Here is an 18,014-nt window from a genome sequence, read left to right as displayed (position 1 = left end):
CTCTGCATTCCTGCCATAGGACTGCGAGCAGGAGCTCAACCCTGCACCCCCCGGCTCTGACGCCCACCCTCAGCCCACCCAGCGACACCAGACCGCTGCCCGCTCGCTCTCCAGCCTACTTGCCTGGACTCCAGCTCCTCCGTGAGAAGTGGGGGCAGGGCCAGGCTGAAGTTAGGGAGCAGGCACATGGAAATGGCGTGGAGAGAACCAGAGCAATTTGCCCCCACCACGACCCCCACCAGACACAGAAGCAGAGGCAGGCGACACTGTCTCAGCATGCATAAGGCAGGGCCCCCAGGGTGCTGGTGACTGGGAGAAGCCGCGGGGACAAGAGCGAAGTCTGGGGCCTGGAGATGGGGTGCGGGAGTGTGTGCGGTGCTGTCCGTCTAACTAACTACAGTGCACATGATCGCGAAGCACAAGTAACCCGAAACCGGTTTCAGAATCAGCGCAAGTGGCAGCGGGTAGAGGAGGGACCTCTCAACAGCAGCAGCGCACTCCCAAGCTGAGCCAGCAGTCGGCAAACTGGGAAGGAATCCGGCCTACTTCACTCCTGCCAGTCAGCTGCCCAGTGCGGTGCCCAGACCAGTCCCAGAGCTCGGTGGGCCCAGCGCAAGGCCATGCAGGTGTCGGCTACGACCCAGCTCTGGTTCAAGGCTTGGCTATACTGTCATTCACACCCTTGAACTTCTGGCCTCACTCAAAACAGGAAGCTAGGGCAGCCAGGCAAGCCTCATGCTGGGTCGGGAGACGACGGTCAGAGGGGCTTGGGTATTCACTATTTACATGCCGAAGTCTAAGCCAGAAATGTGTAAGAGTGGTTGAGCAACACCTCTGCCCCTGTACCCCTAAGGCCAGGGTGGGCTCCTCTAGACCAGCTCTGAGCCAATTTAGGGAGAGGCTGGGAGAGATCTGGAGGTCTTAGACCAAAGCAGAACACCATGAAGGAGAGAGATCTAAGCCCAGTCCCAGGCTAACAGAACTGGAATGGCCTCTGACAGTAAATGGGCGGGGGTGGGGGGTGGGGAGAGGTGCACAATTAATGCAACAAGGGACCCCAAGAGCGCACCTGCTTCCAAGATCCTCCATATCCCTAGCTTTACCCAGGAGGACGTGGATGCTCCCAGGAAAGGAAAATGCATTCCTACTTGAAGTGCTGAGCTCATAGCATTGCCCACTGGAATTCTGGGCACTGCTGGCAGTGTAATGAAGATGACAGAAACCTTGCTGTCTGGTGGCAATAGAGTTTGACAAGACGAGTAAAAGCGGACCTCATGCTGGACACTGAGATCAATCCCACCACACAGAGAAACCAAGCATGCCACATCTGATCTATTTCAAATGCACGGAAGATGCCAAGACGACCTGCGAATCCACTTCTGTCTCCTATATGGTTGTTGCTACCCAAAGACATGAACGCTAAAAAAAGCCCTTGGATCAAGTGCGACAAAGAGGATGGGAGAGAGAGGAACACACAGAGAAACTCGTAACAGAAGAAGGGCTTAGGGCTGAGTGTGCCGGAGGACACCGGAGCTGAAAGCCTCGGACAGGACCCCATTGCTGCTGCATTCCCAGAAAGCAGAGAAAGACGCCAACTGAGGGTCTGCCCAGAGCCTGCTCCTGGGGACGGCAGAGAGCAGGAGAGGCGTGTGTTCAAGAAGCGGTCTCTGACCTCGAGATCTTGTCTGACTGAAGATTCTGCAAGTCCCTAACCCTACCTGTCATTCCCCCCAGGACTGACGCGCTATGCTGGCCTTCCAGTCACGTCACTGCCTGAACAGAGCGTCAACCAAGGCTCCACTGACCACCATCCACAGATTGTGAGTCGGAGGCTCAGGGCTCCCAGCCCGCGGAAGAGGCTGGAACGGAGAAGGGCTCATGAAGTGAACCGCAAGCACCGTGCCCTTCCCGTCCCCGAGACTCATTGTCTTCGAGCAGAGAGACAATCAAGACAGGGCAGCGCTCTCCCACTGAGACAGATGCCTGAACTCTGTACCAGAGAACCCTTCTCAGCGTTTCATGCTGACAGTGGCAAAGCCGTAGTAAGTTCCAGGTCTTGCAGCTTTGCAGACTGAACGCTTCCATAGACCACTACCGCAATCTTCTTGTCGTGTAGATTATAGACCTGCGCGTAGTTTCTCTTTAGTATTTAGCAGTGACTTCAAATTCAAATGACTCTCTGATAATATCCATCATGAATATGCATCAAGCCCTTTCTTAGATAAATAATAATTACTTGGCAATTGATATGCCAAAAGAGAAAAGTATTATGGCTGGAGAATGGATTTGTATTCAAGGGAAACTTTCGGAAATGATGTGAGTCGTAGAATGGCCCTGTGCTGGGGCACTCAGGCTTTGCGCTGTCAGCCGGCACCCCAGGGAGGAGGGGACTCTCGGGACTGCCACATGGCCATTAAGGAGACAAGATGAATTCTGCTATTTGACAAAGAGCAGTGATTTTCCCCCCACGTGTAAGAGGCCATTAACGGCATTCCTTCTTTTTTGTTGCTGTTCTGGAAACACCTGCAAAACGCTTCTAGCACTAGCAAACCACGTCCTTTTGCTTCATGGTCAGAATTTTTCACCCAAAAGGCTCCAATCATTTAGGAGCCGTGCCCCACTGATCCTACGCTCTCCAACCCGGCTGCAAAGGGCCTCCGTGAGCCTTGCGCCTCAGGCCCGTTCCATGTGAGACTGTGTTAGAAGGTCTTCTCAAGAACTAAGTCACAGCCGATCGGCTCCAGGCAGGCTGCCGGCGCTTTCTCAAGGTGCACATTTTGGAAAGGACAGCTCTGTCCAGGTAATCGCTCCACCCAAGGGTCATGAGAAGAGTAAGCAAGAGAAACAACAGGGACCAGTTAAGTGCTCCTCAGAGAAGTCTGCTCCCTGCCATTCTAGAATGCAGAAAGCCTTAGAGGTCAGCCTGGTCCCACAGATCGAGAAGGCCAGCACGCGGAGCTGCCTTCCTAGATTGCTCACCAGCCCCTGGCCCTGGAGGCCACAACCTCCTTGCTGTCCTCCTCCACTCCCCCAGGTCCTGACCCGTCCCTCGGTCTCAGAATCCAGCCTATGAACGGTACGAGCAATCCTGTCCTCACTGTTCCCTGATCGCCCACAGTGAAGACGAAGTTCGGAGGCACGAGGCCCAAGGAAGATGTGGACTATCCTGCCCTCCGTGGAAGCAAGCAGAAGGAATCCCTGCCAGAGGCAGCAAGGGAAACCAGCTCCCGCATCCTCGACAAGGCAGCCGCCCGACAAGCCTTTGGGGCTCACATAGCACTTTCCTCCTGAGATCAAAGCCAATCCTCACGTAGCTCAAATACGGCACCTAAGTCCTGTAAGTTAGATCCCGTGATGACAAATTCCAAGGCCAGTACGCGGTCAGCTCCTGCCTGGAAGAAGCAGGGCACTGACGGAGGCGTGGGGACCTGTACGGACAAGGTGGGTAGGATGCCAGGGTGGTCTCTGCAAGCGTGCTCGGTACAAAGTTGTATTTGAAGCTCTTTTAAGACCAGTTTCACAAAATCACATCTGTCCTGACTCCAGAGGCATCCCTTCCCACCCCAAACACCAGGAAAATGAGGCAGGAAGGGGAGGGTGGAATTGGGTGCATCTTATTCCTTGGTGAGTTCAAGTCCTTATCCAACAACGTCCAGCCAAGCCAGCCAAGCCCAACTCAGAGCAGGGGATACGCGGGAAACCCACATGTTTCCTTCCAGCCCAACTGCATCCCCCTCCCCCCTTCCCAACAAGCAATGATCCAACAGCATGAGCGATCCCTTATGGCTCCCTAGGTTTTAAACCTGCCCCTTGCCCCTCACTAGGGAAGGCGCGTCAAGCCCATGAGAGTGGAGCCTGAGAGGTAGGGAGGAGGCGGAGGAGAACCTGGGCCACAGCCACTTGTGTCTGCTGCTGCTGCTGCTGGAGGAGCTGCTGGAGGAGCTGCATCTGGTGGTGGGTGGACAGCGGCGTCCCTGGGCCCAAGCCTGGGGGCTTCGAGGAGCAAGAGGGAAGGAGCATCCTGGGCGAGGCTGCCAGCATGGGCTCCTGGGGGTGGGGTGAAACCTGGAGGAGAAGACAAGACGGGTATGAGCCCGGGCCGTGGCCACTGTCTGACACATGGCATGAGCACGGCTGCAGTGAAGTGCTGTGTCCCTAGGGGACACGTGGACAGGATTTCAGGCTGGGGCCGCCAGGCAGGAAACCCTGCTGGGACCCTCAGTAGCTGACCCAGCGTGATGGAGGCAGATGGCGGGCACCCTCCTCTCATGGTGTGTCCAGTGATACCACACCTGGACTTCAAGGGGCCGATCTCCAGGGAACCTAGCCACCCACCACCCTGTTACGAGACCAGGAAGGGGGCAGCGTCCACCTTCACTCTGCTGGGTCCCTGGGGCTCTCTCCTGGGCTGCCCACGGGGCCACAGGGCTGTGTGAGGAGGGCCACTCCAGCCGGCCCTGCCTTGCAGGGACAGCCACCAGTCTGGACAGACCCTCTCTCCAGGCTGAATACGGTTTCTGTGCTGGCCCCCTTGGTCTCCCTCCTGGCAGGTGGGAACTGTCACTAAGACGGCTATGTGACCCATAATTCAAGTGCAGGGAGAGACGTCTTATGTCTGGGAGTTCTGCTGCTGACCCTTCTTCAGACATGCGGGAGGGAGAACCCACCGACAGACGGTTTGTGGCGGACACATGTCACCAAGACGTCAGGCAGGTGACTGGGGACTGCACTGCCCTCCCGACTAGAGACGGGCTTCTCCTGATGAGCCACCCGTCGACCTGCACCAGCAAAGGCCAACGCCCAACAGGAAGGCAAGGCGGCTGGGGTGCGGGGAGTTGAGGGGAGGCCCACTTCTTAGCCTTCTCCTCCTGGGTTTTCCGCTGTGCATTCAGGTTGGAATGCGCTCTCAAGTTCCCAGGGTCCCGGTCTGGATCTGTCAGGAACTCCCTGGGAGCCCGGTCATCTCAGCCGTAAGACGTGAGTTTGGAGTTGATGATGCCCGAGTTTCTAACCCTCAAGGGGCCAACTGCTGGCCTCAACCACGCCAGAACATGGGACCACCCCAGCAATGGCTGGCTGCAGGTGGGGGGTGAACTCTGCCCCAGCCGCCAGGCCCGGGGATCCGTCGTGGTGCGTGAGGATTAGCTTTGCAGGGGCCTCAGGCGGGGATGAGGAGCCACGGGAGCGCCGCCAGGGAGCACCGGGGGGGCGGGGCGGACGATGCACGTCAACACATGGGGCCCCTTGCAGAGGAGAGGAGACCTGCTCTGGCGCCGCCCCGTGCCCGTCACTCTGAAGCTGACCCCGCACGGGCGAGGACGCGACTCTGACAGTGGCTGAGGCCACAGCCCGTGTTGCTCCGGGAGGCCGTGTGCATGCAGACCGTGTGATGGGTCACCTCCCGCCTACCTTGGGGTCCGGGTGGGAGCCTCCTTCCTTCCCGACGGCGTCAAGGTCGGTCACACCTCGGCTGAATTCCAGGATGTCATTCCCCGGGAGCGGGACCTCCACTGCATCGATGTCCGTCTCCTCCGCGGTGGCCGTGGAAGCCCTCTCCGCTCCAGGGAGCTGGCGGCCTGTGGGACGACAGAGGAGAGGGAAGGGAAGGGATGGGAAGGGAAGGGCGCTGCCAAGAACAAGGTCCTCTTCCCTTCCTAGCACTTCACGTTCGGGTACATCAGGCCTAGAGAGCACCACAGGCTTCCTGACCTCTCCACCCACCCTTCATTCCTAGTCCAGCAAGGTGTTCCCGTTTAATATCTTTTCAGAGTCCAGAAACAAAAATGAGGTTTCCCTGAGGCTGGACGTGACTGCTTTGCCAGGTTGGCATGAGGTTGACATTGACGGGGTGTGGGGGCTCGAGAAGGGAGGAGGGTGACTGTCACCTCAACCTCCTCTGAGCTCACAAGTGGAATCCACCCAGGGAAAGAGCCCTGAACTGGGAGTCCAGAGACATGGGGGCTCCCTGGCCATGCCCCTGGCGAGCTGTCAGACCAGGGTAAGTGGCCCCACTCCCGGGGCCCCAGCTCCGATGGCAAAATCAGAGGCCGAGTTAGATGGACAAGGAGGGGTACGTGACAGAAGAAAGAGGGCGAGGAGACCTGAGGCCCTGAGACGGGAGCAGCCCCCCACCCCTCCGAGCCGAGCCAGACTGTGACCTTGTTGCCAAGCGCAGAAGTCAGGAAAGGGGACTGCAGGAGGCAGCAGTGGAGGGACAGAGGGGGTGGCTGGGTTTCAAGCCTTCTCCAGTCTGTCCACACTCCACTTTTCACCTCCCCATTGAAGACAGCGGCTGTGCTCAGCATATGTGAAAAAGTCCTGCGATTTCTTATTTTCCTTCATTCCCTGTTCCTTTCTATTTCTTGATTCTATAAAAACCTGGCCATTCCTTGGCATTTCCTGGGAAGTATTTTTCTTTCTCTACATTTGGAATTCAGCTCATTGCTACTGTACTCAAATAAGATTTGTTAAAAGATTTCAGAGACCAAGCACCACATGCGAAATGGAAGAGGTTAAGGCCAGCAGGAAATACAGAGAACCACCTCCCTCCCCGAGCAGCCAGACCTCGGTCATCTGAGGGCCTGCCTTCCAGAACAAATAGGTTTGTTTTTTTTTAAGTATTTATTTATTTAAGTAATCTCTATACCCAATGTGGGGCTGGAACACCACTCTAGGATTAAAAGTTACATGCTCTACCAACTGAGCCAGGCAGGTGCCCCTAGAACAAATAGTTCTCGCAGGTTTTCCTATGCAAACCCACATGAGTCATCTGGGGAAGCAAGCCTGCTGTTCAGAAAGCCAACAGGCTGCTTGGTTTTCCTCCTGGCTGCTCTGGGACCCGGGACCCGGCCCCGGACCGTGGCCTGGCGGTGTGGCTCTGCTCCTCTGTGAGCCAACGGGCAGGACCACAGAGCAGGCTGTTTCCCACCACACCCCTGTGCCCAGAAGTGGCCTTCCTGGTGATTGGGAAGGCTAGCCTGTGAGACAGCCGGCCGACGGAGACCTCATGGCTCTTTTTCAGCAGGTGGATGGACTGGAACGTAAGCATCGGTTCTCTGTGCCAGTGTGGAGATGAACAGGGAGAAATCCCTGTGTTTTGAGCAGGAACGATTTCCCCCAGTCCCCAGGAGAGACTCAGTCCCACAGCACCGTGCATCCATTTGTCGGCGTACTTAGCACCTGGGATTGAGCGTGCCTGGCCTGCTATTCCAACCCCCACCCTCAACCCCTCTCAGTCTTGAGGTCAGGGCTTGGTCTCGTTTCTGTTTCCCAGGGATCTGGCATGGAGAAAGTATTTGATAAACACTAACAAAGGAAATAGTGTCATGACAGGTCAGCAAAACAGGGGAGTGGGCTACACAAAGAGGCTGCCTCCCCCTGGTCCCCTGTTCCTGGAGTCCCTAATACCAAGGACACAAAGCGTTTGGAGATGCCCAGGCCAGAAGCCTGGAAGGATCAGAAACTCTCTCGGGTTCTTGCTCTGCTTCTGAGGGATGCATAGACTTCTCAGCTGTTCTGTCTGTGCTAGTGGAGTTCCCAAACCACGGCTGAGGAAGGGGAGTCAAAGGCCAGGGGACCTGCTTTCTGAGGGACTTCTTGCCACCCCGTGGGCTCTCTGATGATCACCTCCGAAGTCCTTAGCTTGGACGATGGCTACTGGGTGGAGGTCAGGATGGTAACAGACCTGTTAGAACCAGGAGGGGAAAGCTGGGGTAGACAGAACATACTGGATGCTGTGCCAGTTAGCATATGGGATAAGACAAGATCTAGACGATGGACCCACAGCTAATGGTCTTCCTCAGGTCCTGACAGACAAGGAGGGAGATCTCCTATTTGCAACTTTCCTGGTATCAAGAAGCTTAAAGGACAAGAGGGGGCGCCTGGGTGGCACAGCGGTTAAGCGTCTGCCTTCGGCTCAGGGCGTGATCCCGGCGTTCTGGGATCGAGTCCCACATCAGGCTCCTCCGCTAGGAGCCTGCTTCTTCCTCTTCCACTCCCCCTGCTTGTGTTCCCTCTCTCGCTGGCTGTCTCTATCTCTGTCAAATAAATAAATAAAATCTTTAAAAAAAAAAAAAGCTTAAAGGACAAGAAACGATATGAAAAACCTTCTAGCAAAACCAGGAAACTTAGGAGACCGGGCACTCTGGATTCCCACCTGTAAAAGGGAGAAGACTGAACTTGGGTGGGGGGAGGAGGGTAGTGCTACTTTCTGAACTGCTTAAACTGTTTCTACCTGATGTAATGAATTGTAACTAGAAACCACAGAACATATGCTGATTTCATTTACTCAAGTAAGTATTTGTTAAGCACCTGATTAGGACAGAAATCCGCTGGGCTTAATAAGTAAGCAAAAGTTGGTTTTCAAGGCTTCCCCAGCCTGATGGAGGAAACAGACCACGGGTGCAGCAGGAGGCTGTGTGCCCTGAGACGGAGCTATCCCCCGTGGGGCGGGGGGTGGGAGGGCGGTGGAGCAGCTTGTGCAGGGGGGAAAACACCTGGAGAAGGAGTACCAGCTAAGGCAGGGGAGGAAGCGGGCCTGGGGAGGGAGGGCTGGGAAGGCGTTCTAGATGGGGGCAAAGGTATAGAGGTATTCACTGCAAACTGCTCTGTACAGAGAGACCCAACCAGGAAGAGCTGGGATTTTATCTTGAAAGACAGAAAGCAGGTGAGTCATACCAAAGGGTTTTCATCCTTTCAAATTTCACCCTAGAGATGATGTGGAGGATTGCTCTAGAAGGGACAAGATAGAAAGCAATACTCCAGGTGAGAAACAGGAGGGCTTATGCTAAGGGGTTCGCAGTAGCACAGGAGAACAGATATGAAAGGTTTTCAGGGGGCAGAAATCACAGGACAGGGTAATAGACTAACTGTGGTGGGGGAGAGAGAGCGCCATGGGAATAGGGAGGGAGGGAGGGAGGAGAGAGGAATATGCGTAAAATGAGCTTTGAAATTTCTGATTTACGTGAGCTGGTAGGGACCGATGCCCTTTGGGGAAATTTCAGGAGGAGCAGGGTTGTAGGTAAGACAGAGTTTTAAACCTGCTGGAATCACAAGGTCTCTAACAGCCAAGTGGAGATACCCATCAGCTGTTGGAGAGTTCAGGAAAAAGGTCTGGTCTGGAAATAAACATCAGTAGAGACCATGGGAAGTCAGAAAAGAACCCCAGGGACTGAGCCCAGGAAAAACACTGGAAAGCAAGTAGCAGATTAAAAAAAAAAAAAGAAAGGTCCATGCATGCATGTGGGGTGGTGCCCCAGAAGCTGGGTTGGGGTGGGGGCGGGGTGAGCGCTTCATTCCCCGTGGTAAACTGGGCACAGGAAGGCTGGTTTGGTTTGCTAGCTAGGGGCCCTCAGTGACCGTGACCAGTGGTCTCAGGAAGGGCTGGCAGGCCAGTAGACACAACACGGCTGGAGGCTGAAGGGATAACAGCCAGGGTGGGGGGACCAGGAAGAAGCTATAAGAGCGCAGATAAATCTGGCAAGAAGCTGAACGATGAGGGAAGGAGATAAGGCTGGGGGAGATGCAGGGGCAAGGAAGGCTGGAGTCCGTTGTGTTTTGACGATGAGAAAGGCTTGGCCTTATCTGTTGGAAGTGGGGAAGAAGTCAGCATTAGCAGAAGACTCAGGTGACCTACTCCAGAGAGACCGCACTGGTGGCCTGGCGCTCAGGAAGAAGCAGGTGAAGGGTAATCCTGGCCGGGGTGGGGCGGGGAGGACACCGGCCACAGGGCGGAAGCTGGGGACAAGCAGCAGGACCGGCAGAACCGGGTGGCTTCGGGAGCATAAGGGAAGAACGTGTGGAAGGCTGGTTTCCCGGGGACAGGCAGCATCAGGGGCTCAACGGAGAGGTGCTGCTGGGTCAACGCAGAACTTGTTACAGGTCGAGGACAGGGTAATAAAATGGTTTCAAAAAAAGAATAAGAGCTTATCAGCTCAGTCACCAAGTGCTGGACAGGGCCACTTTCTGACCTCAAAACTGCAGCAATAACAGCTTAAATTTAAATGTACTTACTACCTTCCAGGCACTAATTTAAGGGTTTGTTTTTTTTTTTAAGATTTTATTTATTTGAGAGAGTGAGAGGCAGAGTGGGGTGAAGGGCAGAGGGAGAAGCAGACTCCCCACCGAGCAGGGAGCCCAATGCAGGGCTCAATCCCGGGACTCCAGGACCATGACCCGAGCCGAAGGCAGATGCCCGACCGACCGAGCCACCCAGGTGCCCCCTAATTTAAGGGTTTTACCTGTACACATTATTTAACCTCAGAACTGCCCTCAGAGGCAGACACTGACAGGTAAACTGAGACACAGAGCTGGGAAGGCAGGTGCTGGGGCTCCAGGCCTGGTGCTCTGAACCACGGTGCTACCACCCTGCCCGCCCCACCCCCCAAGGCTGCTTCTACCCTCACGGTCCTCACTGCTTCATTTACACGCTCTCACATGACCTGGTTTATCTGTCACAGGTTCGTACCCCCCAACCCCAACTCTGAAAGCCAGCTCCTCGCCATCGGGGACCTGTCTGTCCTGTTCACAGTTTACCCAGAATCGAGCCTGGCACATCGGGGGAACGAGATGGGACATGTGGTGAATGAAGAAGGACGCTACAACCAAGGAGAAACGGGATCGGGCAGCGGTGGCTGGGGCTGGAGCAGGTAAGACGAGAGAGCACACAGGACCGGTCAGCCGCGTGCTCGCTGTTCTGAGTGAGTAGGAGGTCCAGGTTCAAAATAACTATTCCCCCAACCACCGCTCACGGCCGAGATGGCCAGAGTTTTCTCTTCCCCAGGTTGGACGGCTGCCGTGGGAGGAGGATGCCTCCAAGGGAACGGGATCTCTCCCAGGAAACCCTCTCCAGGAGTCAAAGAAACCACACAAGGCAGAGCCAGGCAGGGGGAGCAGGAGCAGAGGCCCCACCTGGCTCAGAGCCCCAGGGGCTGGCCTGAGGCCGCTGCTGCCAAAAGATACAAAAGACAAATCTCCCTGAGGGTAGGGAACGGTGGACAGAATGAGGGAGGAAAGAAAGGCAGGCACGGAGGGAGCGGGATTGGCAGCACACAAGGTGAATGCCATCCTAAAAGCATTGCTGAAACCCAGAAGGCAAAGGGCCGACAGGACATCAAAGACAGCACAGCCCGTGCACAGTCCAAGTCCTCGGAGTAAACAGGTCTCCGCTGTGCCACCCCGGGCCTGCTGTCACATCACGTGGGGTGGCTCCGGGGGAAAGACAAATACTGCATTAAATGAAAAGTTCCCTAACATGGACACAAGAGGCTCGTAACAAAACAGAACACACACACACACAACCAACCAACCAACCAAGCAACAGTTCTACTCTAGTGCTTCCGGGTGACCCATTACAGATGAAAATCTCACTGCAGTCAATGAATGCTTCTGGGAGAGGCACTTATGGGCAGAAGAGATGTGTTCCTGGTGGTTCACAGCCCATAAGCAAGCAGGAGGGGCCATAAAGAGGAAGGGACTATGGGGCCGGGCAGTAAGCAGCTTTCCTTGAGGAAGAAAGGTTTCCCATCCCAGACCTGCAGCATTCCAAACGCTAGTACTCTGAGGAGCCTTACCTTCATAGTAAACGCTGCAATCAGAGGGCACCCCAATTCGTCACTGAACGCAGACCTGCCCTAAGACCATGGGACTCGAGAGAGCCTCTGTCTCCTTCCCGCACTGCGTGGATGGGGTAGGTCGTGCATTTCAGACTCTGAGCCACAGAATAGCTACATGTAATATGTATTCGGAATACCGTACAGCTGGCCCTTGAGCATATGGGGATTAGGGGCACCGACCACCCCATGCGGATGAAAATCCACGTGTAACTTCTGACGCCCCCAAAATAGCCTACTGTCGATCGCTGTATCAGTAACAGTGAATCAACACATATTTTGTACATTATAGGTAATATATCATATTCTCAGAATAAGAAAGCTGGAGGAAAAGGAAATGTTATTAACGATGACGGCGGTTGGGGCAGGCAGCAGGGGGAATCGCGGAAGTGGGGCCTGGGGGCGAGACCGGCAGGCTGAGCAGAGCGCTGGTGACGGTGGTGGTGACAGTGGCTGTGGGTCGAGACCAACGTGGCTGTGCTCCTCCAGCTGTGGCGGACGGTCAGCATTGAAATAACGGGCCCGGCAGCCACGTCACCTCTCCCCTTATTACCTTTTCGGTGACAGTTTTCTCAAATAGCAATACACACGGGACCTCAGCTACTTGGCTGCTTCTGCACACCCCTCTCCCCAAGATGTAACGTAAATGACAGTCTACTTGTAGAAACATCCGGTCTAGAATCGTTTCTTCAAAGTTTAAGATGTCAAAGACCCGAGAGTATATCCTTAAGGAGGTCCGGCACGGATCGGATATGCTCTCTATACAACCTACCGGCCTCCCTGCAGCACGGGGCACATGACAGGGCCGCTCCCCTCCTACAGCCCTGCAGAGTCATGGAAATTCTGTCAGGGAAATACACATAGACATACTGATTTTAAGGAGGTGGCTCACGTGATTGTGGAGGTGTGACAAGTCCAAAATCTGTAGGGTGGGCTTGAGACCCAGGGAAGAGTTGCAGTCCAAGTCCAAAGGCAATCCGCTGGCAGAATTCCCCCTTTGTTCTATTAAGGCCTTCAACTGATTGGTTGAGGCCCACCTACACGATGGAGGGTGTTGTTCTGCTTTACTCAAAGCCTCCTGATTTAAATGTTGGTCTCTGGGCACCTGGGTGGCTCAGTCACTGAAGCGTCTGTCTTTGGCTCTGGTCATGATCTCTGGGTCCTGCAACCGAGCCCCGCATCGGGCGCTCTACTCAGCAGGGGGTCTGCTTCTCCCTCTGCCTCTGTTCCTCCCCCTGCTTGCACTCACTCTCTCTCAAATTAATAAAATCTTTAAAAAAATAAATGTTAATCTCATCTGAAAAATACCTTCCCAGCAATATCTAGAACAATATCACGTGTTGTATGTGTCTGGGTCTGTGTCCGAGCTCTCTATTCTGACCCATCCGGGGACACATCCACGCGTCGGTACAGTTTTAGCTGGTGTAGCTTTATGTTTTCGTGTCTGCAAAGCCACTCATCTGTCATCACTCATCTTTTCCAGAAATTTTTCTATTCTTGCTTTTTTATTTCTCCATATTTCTGTTACAATAATAAGAGCTAACATGTCGCTGGTGTTTACTACGTACCAGGCGTTTCACATGTACCTGGTCATCTGTGGTCACAATAATCCTATAAGGGGGACACGACTTTATTCCTGTTTTCGTCCAAGGAGGACACTAAGGCTCAGAGAGGTTATTAACTTGCCCCAGATCACACAGCCGGGGACTGGTGCTGCCAGAATGAAAACTAGCCGTCTGTGCTCTCAAGCCCTTTGCAACGTGAGATTTACTTTGTTGTTTTCTGACTTCCTGAGCTGGATGCTTCACTAACTTGATTTTCATGATTGATTATCTGTTAACACAAACAGTCGAACCTTTGGATTTTTCTCTGTTCACTGCCTTATCTGTATTCCCCAGGTTCTGAATATAATAGCTTTCCATTGTGCCCCTTTCACCGTCAGAAATTTGTATTTGTTCTGTTAAACGGAGAGATGAACAGGAGAATTCGTATTTTTATAAAAGATGTTCAGGTTTCCTGACTCTCGATGACATTTCAAAATGAGAGGTATTGGAAAAATGTCCACATAGAGGGTTTACAGGACTACAGAATTTAGAAAACAGGAAAGAAGCTATTAAGGTCATTATAAATTTTATCTTCTAATTTGTTTTATGGAGCTGCTTTTGTACTGAGGTTTTCTTGGGGTCGGATTTGGTACCAGCAGCCGCTTAAATGCTTCCTTGTTCGATAAACATCTTTTAATTTCCTATTAGGAAAGCCATATACGGTCCCTAAAGAAAATCTGGAATCCAGAGAGAAAAAGAAACACTAAAGTGTTTTTTAAGTGGACTGACTGCCTGGGGCTTGGTGGAGGGAGGCGCGGCCCCATGCTGGGCGCACCCCCCCACCTGTCCATCTATGCCCACCGCATCCACTTGCCAGGTGCCTACCTGGGTCCCCCGAGCTGCTGCTGTTCCTCTCGCTCTCTCCATCCTCCTGCCCGTCTGCATTCTGCTGCGTGTGTTGGAGGCTCAGCTTGTGGCAGACCTCGAAGGCCTGCCCGACCGTCCGCACGATTCGCATAGCTTGGCTCTGGGAGGGAGAAAGGAAAAGAAAAGAGCAAGTGAAGGACGTGGGGACCCTTTGCAAGGAAACAAGAAGGGCCAGGGACAGGAGAGGATGTGCCGGGGCCACGTGGACAGAGACCCATGAAGCCAGCAAAGGAAAGAGGTGGACATAGTTAATGTGACTCTGATGTCCACACGCTCACGAAGAAGAGTGCGAAGACAGTTTTCTTCTTGAAATGGCCCAAAAATAGACACCACGGTTCTGTAACAATAAGTCAACTGGAACGACAGAGAGCAAATACCCCGATTCTGGACTTAACCCAATTCCTCCTCCCAGGTTTAACAAAAGTGGTCGAGATCCTTCCGACTCCTCTGCCAGCCACAATCAGATGTTCAAGGGGTTCACCACACGAAGAGCAACTCAGCCGTCACTTCTTCCCTGCTGGAAATGGTGAATCTCCAGCAGACCAGGGGTGGTGGGGAGATAGGACGGGGAAGCCACCATCTAAGCAGCAGAGCCAGCGAAGCCCAGAATCCAAGTCCCCTGGAACACCACTGGCAGCAAGCTTAACTAAGGAGAGCCTTGCCAGTCTTGCTCTAAAGACATTGCTCACTTGGGTCTGTTCTGTGGCTAATTCTCTTTTCTATTTTTCCTCCTTTCTTTATTGGGGTGGAGGTGGGGGACTGAGGAGCTATTTAACTGCTTCTTTTAACAGCTCAAGAACAGAGCTTGAGTCTAGCTCTCCTTAACTTGGAGAGGAGACAGGACAAAGAAGCCTCGTCCCCCACAGTCTTAAGGGACCCACACAGGCTGTGAGGAAGGACTACAACCACGGTTCCCAGCACCTGGCCTCCAAAGTGGACAGCTGACCAACTGTATCATCAGTCAGCTTTCACTTTCCTCCAAAGACTGAGTCCAGTGCAGCTACAGGCTGGGTGAGCTCAGCTCACTGCTCCTTGTCCCCGGGGTCCCCACACATTCCACCACCACCGACAGCAGTTTATTTAACCGTGGCTGTCCCTCTTCACCTGCGTCTGAGATCAGTCACCTTTTGGATGATCTGACTCTGGGTCAGCTGTCCCTAGCTAGCCAAGCTCCACATTGATTAGAGTGTCTGGTGCTGTAAAATTGGATTAGAGTCCTAGGTTTGCACGTTCGCTGCTAAATGGCTTCAATTTATGCTTTACTCCTCTTTAATGGAGGTCGTATTTCCATTCATAGTAAAAGGACACAGTGGCACGTTCCATGAAGAGCCCTCTGAACTCGAACCCGGAATCAAGCCGCCCTGCTACCTGCTTTACAGGAGGACTAGACACACCTAAGGAACTGGCCTCCCTTCTCACCACTCTCGGAGTTGGAAGACGCTGGATGGCTCCCAATTCTCAGAAATGGCTGTGTGTGTTCAGGTGCCCTCTGACCTTCCAGGCTTGCCTCCCCTCACCAGTGGGAAGTCTACTTTTAGTAGATTCCCACATAAGGACCCCTGTTGGGGGAAATTACTTGAAGGCAGCTCGGAGGGCCAACCTGCACCAGGCAGGGCCTGACCCTCCCTCCCCTCATGCCATCTGCTCTCTGCACAGCCGTGCTGGTTCCTGCCTGCTGGGCCTGCCCCGCCCAGGGACTGGGCCTTCTGGCCTTCCAAGCAGGGAAAACTGGTTCTGCCTGCCACCTTGGAAGGGAGGACTCATACGTGCTAAGACTTAATAGTTCATATGCCATGTCTAAGTCCACGAGGGAGGGCTCTCATTACAAGCAGTTTTCAAAAGAACCCTTCCCACAGGTCCCCGTGGGTCACAAGGAGCTGCTCACATCTCAGGACCACAAACAGGCCTTTGGAAATCAAAGTGGAGATGTAAAGATGTGGAGGCAGCCGGGCACAGAGCAGAACACACAAGTGGCACGCTGGGAAAGCAGCTTCTCCAGTTCCAGAATCAGACCATTCTCCGGAATTTACTAGATTTTTTACAAAGTGTCAGTCTACTGAATTACTTCTGGACAAATCCAGTTTAGCCTCACAAAAGCCCCCTGAAAGAACGTGGCCACATGGATCAAATCTTCCTGTCCAAAAGCCACTTTCCATCAGCAGCCCCCAAGCATTTGGGGGCTTAGAGCTGTCAAGGTTAAGCTGGCTGTGGTTGCTTTGATGTCTTTCAAGCTGGGAAGGACTATCTCACCTCAGAGTGGCTCTTGGCCACAGATGGGGAGCACGGCAGCTCAGGAGAGTGCCGATCACAGGCAATTTTGTGAAATGGGCCTGGAAAGGAAGCGGTCTTACAACTTTATGCCACTTACCTTCATGACACACAGAAATGCTTCTCTAAACCATTCTACTTATTCATGCTGACAAGGCCTCCCTCTCCCTCAGCCCCAGGCCATCCCGCCGTCCAGCGCAGGGGTTGAGACACAACTAACAGCTGTCCTCTTTAGTGTGCCTACTGTGGGAGGCGACGACATGCCTAACGGGTGTCGGTATCCAGTGAACGGCAGCGGCCCCCGTGAACTATCGCCATGTTCTCCGTGACGGTGGGCAGCCACTCAAAAGCACACAGAAGCCTGCAGTGGTAGCTTCAGGAAGACAGAAATAAAAAGGTTGATGCCCCCATACTTTGCTGATCCAGGGAAAAATTACAGTCAGCCATGGTTTTATCTTCTGTTCCCACGTTAAGCGACCCTGTTGCTGGCTGGCCCTGCAGACATGGGGAATGTCCCGAGTGCTACATACACAGGAAGAATGGTGGCTATTCATCTGAGTCCGTAGCTGCCTTAATGAATGACCTTGGGCACTGCTCTGCATTTCACTGTCCTGGAAAAAGCTATATGTCACAACTCCTGGACGTGACGAAATGAGTCTTCAGGTTGGTAAGGAAAGGGATGCAGGTGCTCATCGTGAGGACGAAGACGGTGACGGCAACGGTACGAAGAGAGAAACACGGGGCACACGCATGCTTGGTCTGCAGCTCTCTCTTCTCTGTTTCATCTGCTGCCCCCGCCCCCCGCACCTGAAGACCTACCTGCTGTGTGCTTCTGAATTTCAGGGGACCGAAGTCCAATAAGTCAGTTCCAGGACAGCTCCTGGGTTTATCATTCTTTTCATCTATCACAGCAATAAAGTCCAGTGCCCCTACCTTGACCTGAACTACCAGGGTCTCAACAACAACAAAAATAGAACTGAAGGTCATGTTTCTTTAATGTGCTTTCTTTTTACTTTTCTGAACCCTAGTAAAAGATTTAAGCTTGTATCTATCAAATGACAGCAGTGTATAGAATTCATAATGCTGAAGCAAGAAAATATATTTGGACTTCTACGCAGAAGAAGGTCCAAGGCTCTGAAACAGGAGGTGGGTGAGGATTCTGTCCGACAGGTTATGGAATGGCCTTGATTGATAATTTGACTGAGGCAGTGCCTGGAACACCAGAATATTGCCCACTATGGGAAAGTTTAGTCTCAAAGTGAGTAGGACTTTCAACATTGATAGGAGACAGGGGATCTTAAAATTCCCAGGGCTGGGCTCTTCCTTGTACTCTGCCCGTCCATGAACCACAAGATCACAGAGGCAAGAAGGCTGGGTTATCACCTCGGTACTGGCAGTAACCACCCAGGTGACCGCGAGCAAGTTAACTCACCTTCCCAGGTGCCGATTTCCTCATCCATAAACAGAGAGGTTTGGACCAGATGAGTTCTGAGACCTGTGATTTCTCTCTTTTGACTTCTCAACCCCATCCCTCCACCCCAACATTTAAAATATAAACAAAGAGGCTCTTGCCCTACGTGTAGGACCTCCCTCTCCTTCATCCTAAACATGGCCGGGCAAAGTGACTTATTGTTTAGCCCATGACTGTCGTCACCATTCAAAATCC

At 53.4% G+C, this 18,014-nt stretch overlaps 1 protein-coding gene across 2 annotated transcripts in view; it reads right to left on the bottom strand.

Moving 5' to 3' along the window:
• Positions 1-18,014, bottom strand: part of LOC103658289 (carboxyl-terminal PDZ ligand of neuronal nitric oxide synthase protein) — a 267,594-nt gene that overhangs the window by 22,699 nt on the left and 226,881 nt on the right. For both annotated transcript variants that reach the window (XM_040635968.1, XM_040635967.1), the window contains exons 6-8: positions 14,039-14,180; positions 5,410-5,576; positions 3,886-4,065 (exon numbers count right to left, since the gene is read on the bottom strand). In XM_040635968.1, coding sequence (XP_040491902.1) covers positions 3,886-4,065; positions 5,410-5,576; positions 14,039-14,180 — 489 coding nt within the window. The remainder of the gene's footprint in view (positions 1-3,885; positions 4,066-5,409; positions 5,577-14,038; positions 14,181-18,014) is intronic.

This window comes from Ursus maritimus, unplaced genomic scaffold, assembly GCF_017311325.1.
Source record: "Ursus maritimus isolate PB19 unplaced genomic scaffold, ASM1731132v1 scaffold_2, whole genome shotgun sequence".
Taxonomy (NCBI): Eukaryota; Metazoa; Chordata; class Mammalia; order Carnivora; family Ursidae; genus Ursus; species Ursus maritimus.
The sequence above is the reverse complement of the archived record's forward strand: the minus strand, read 5'-3'. Positions and strand labels throughout refer to the sequence as shown.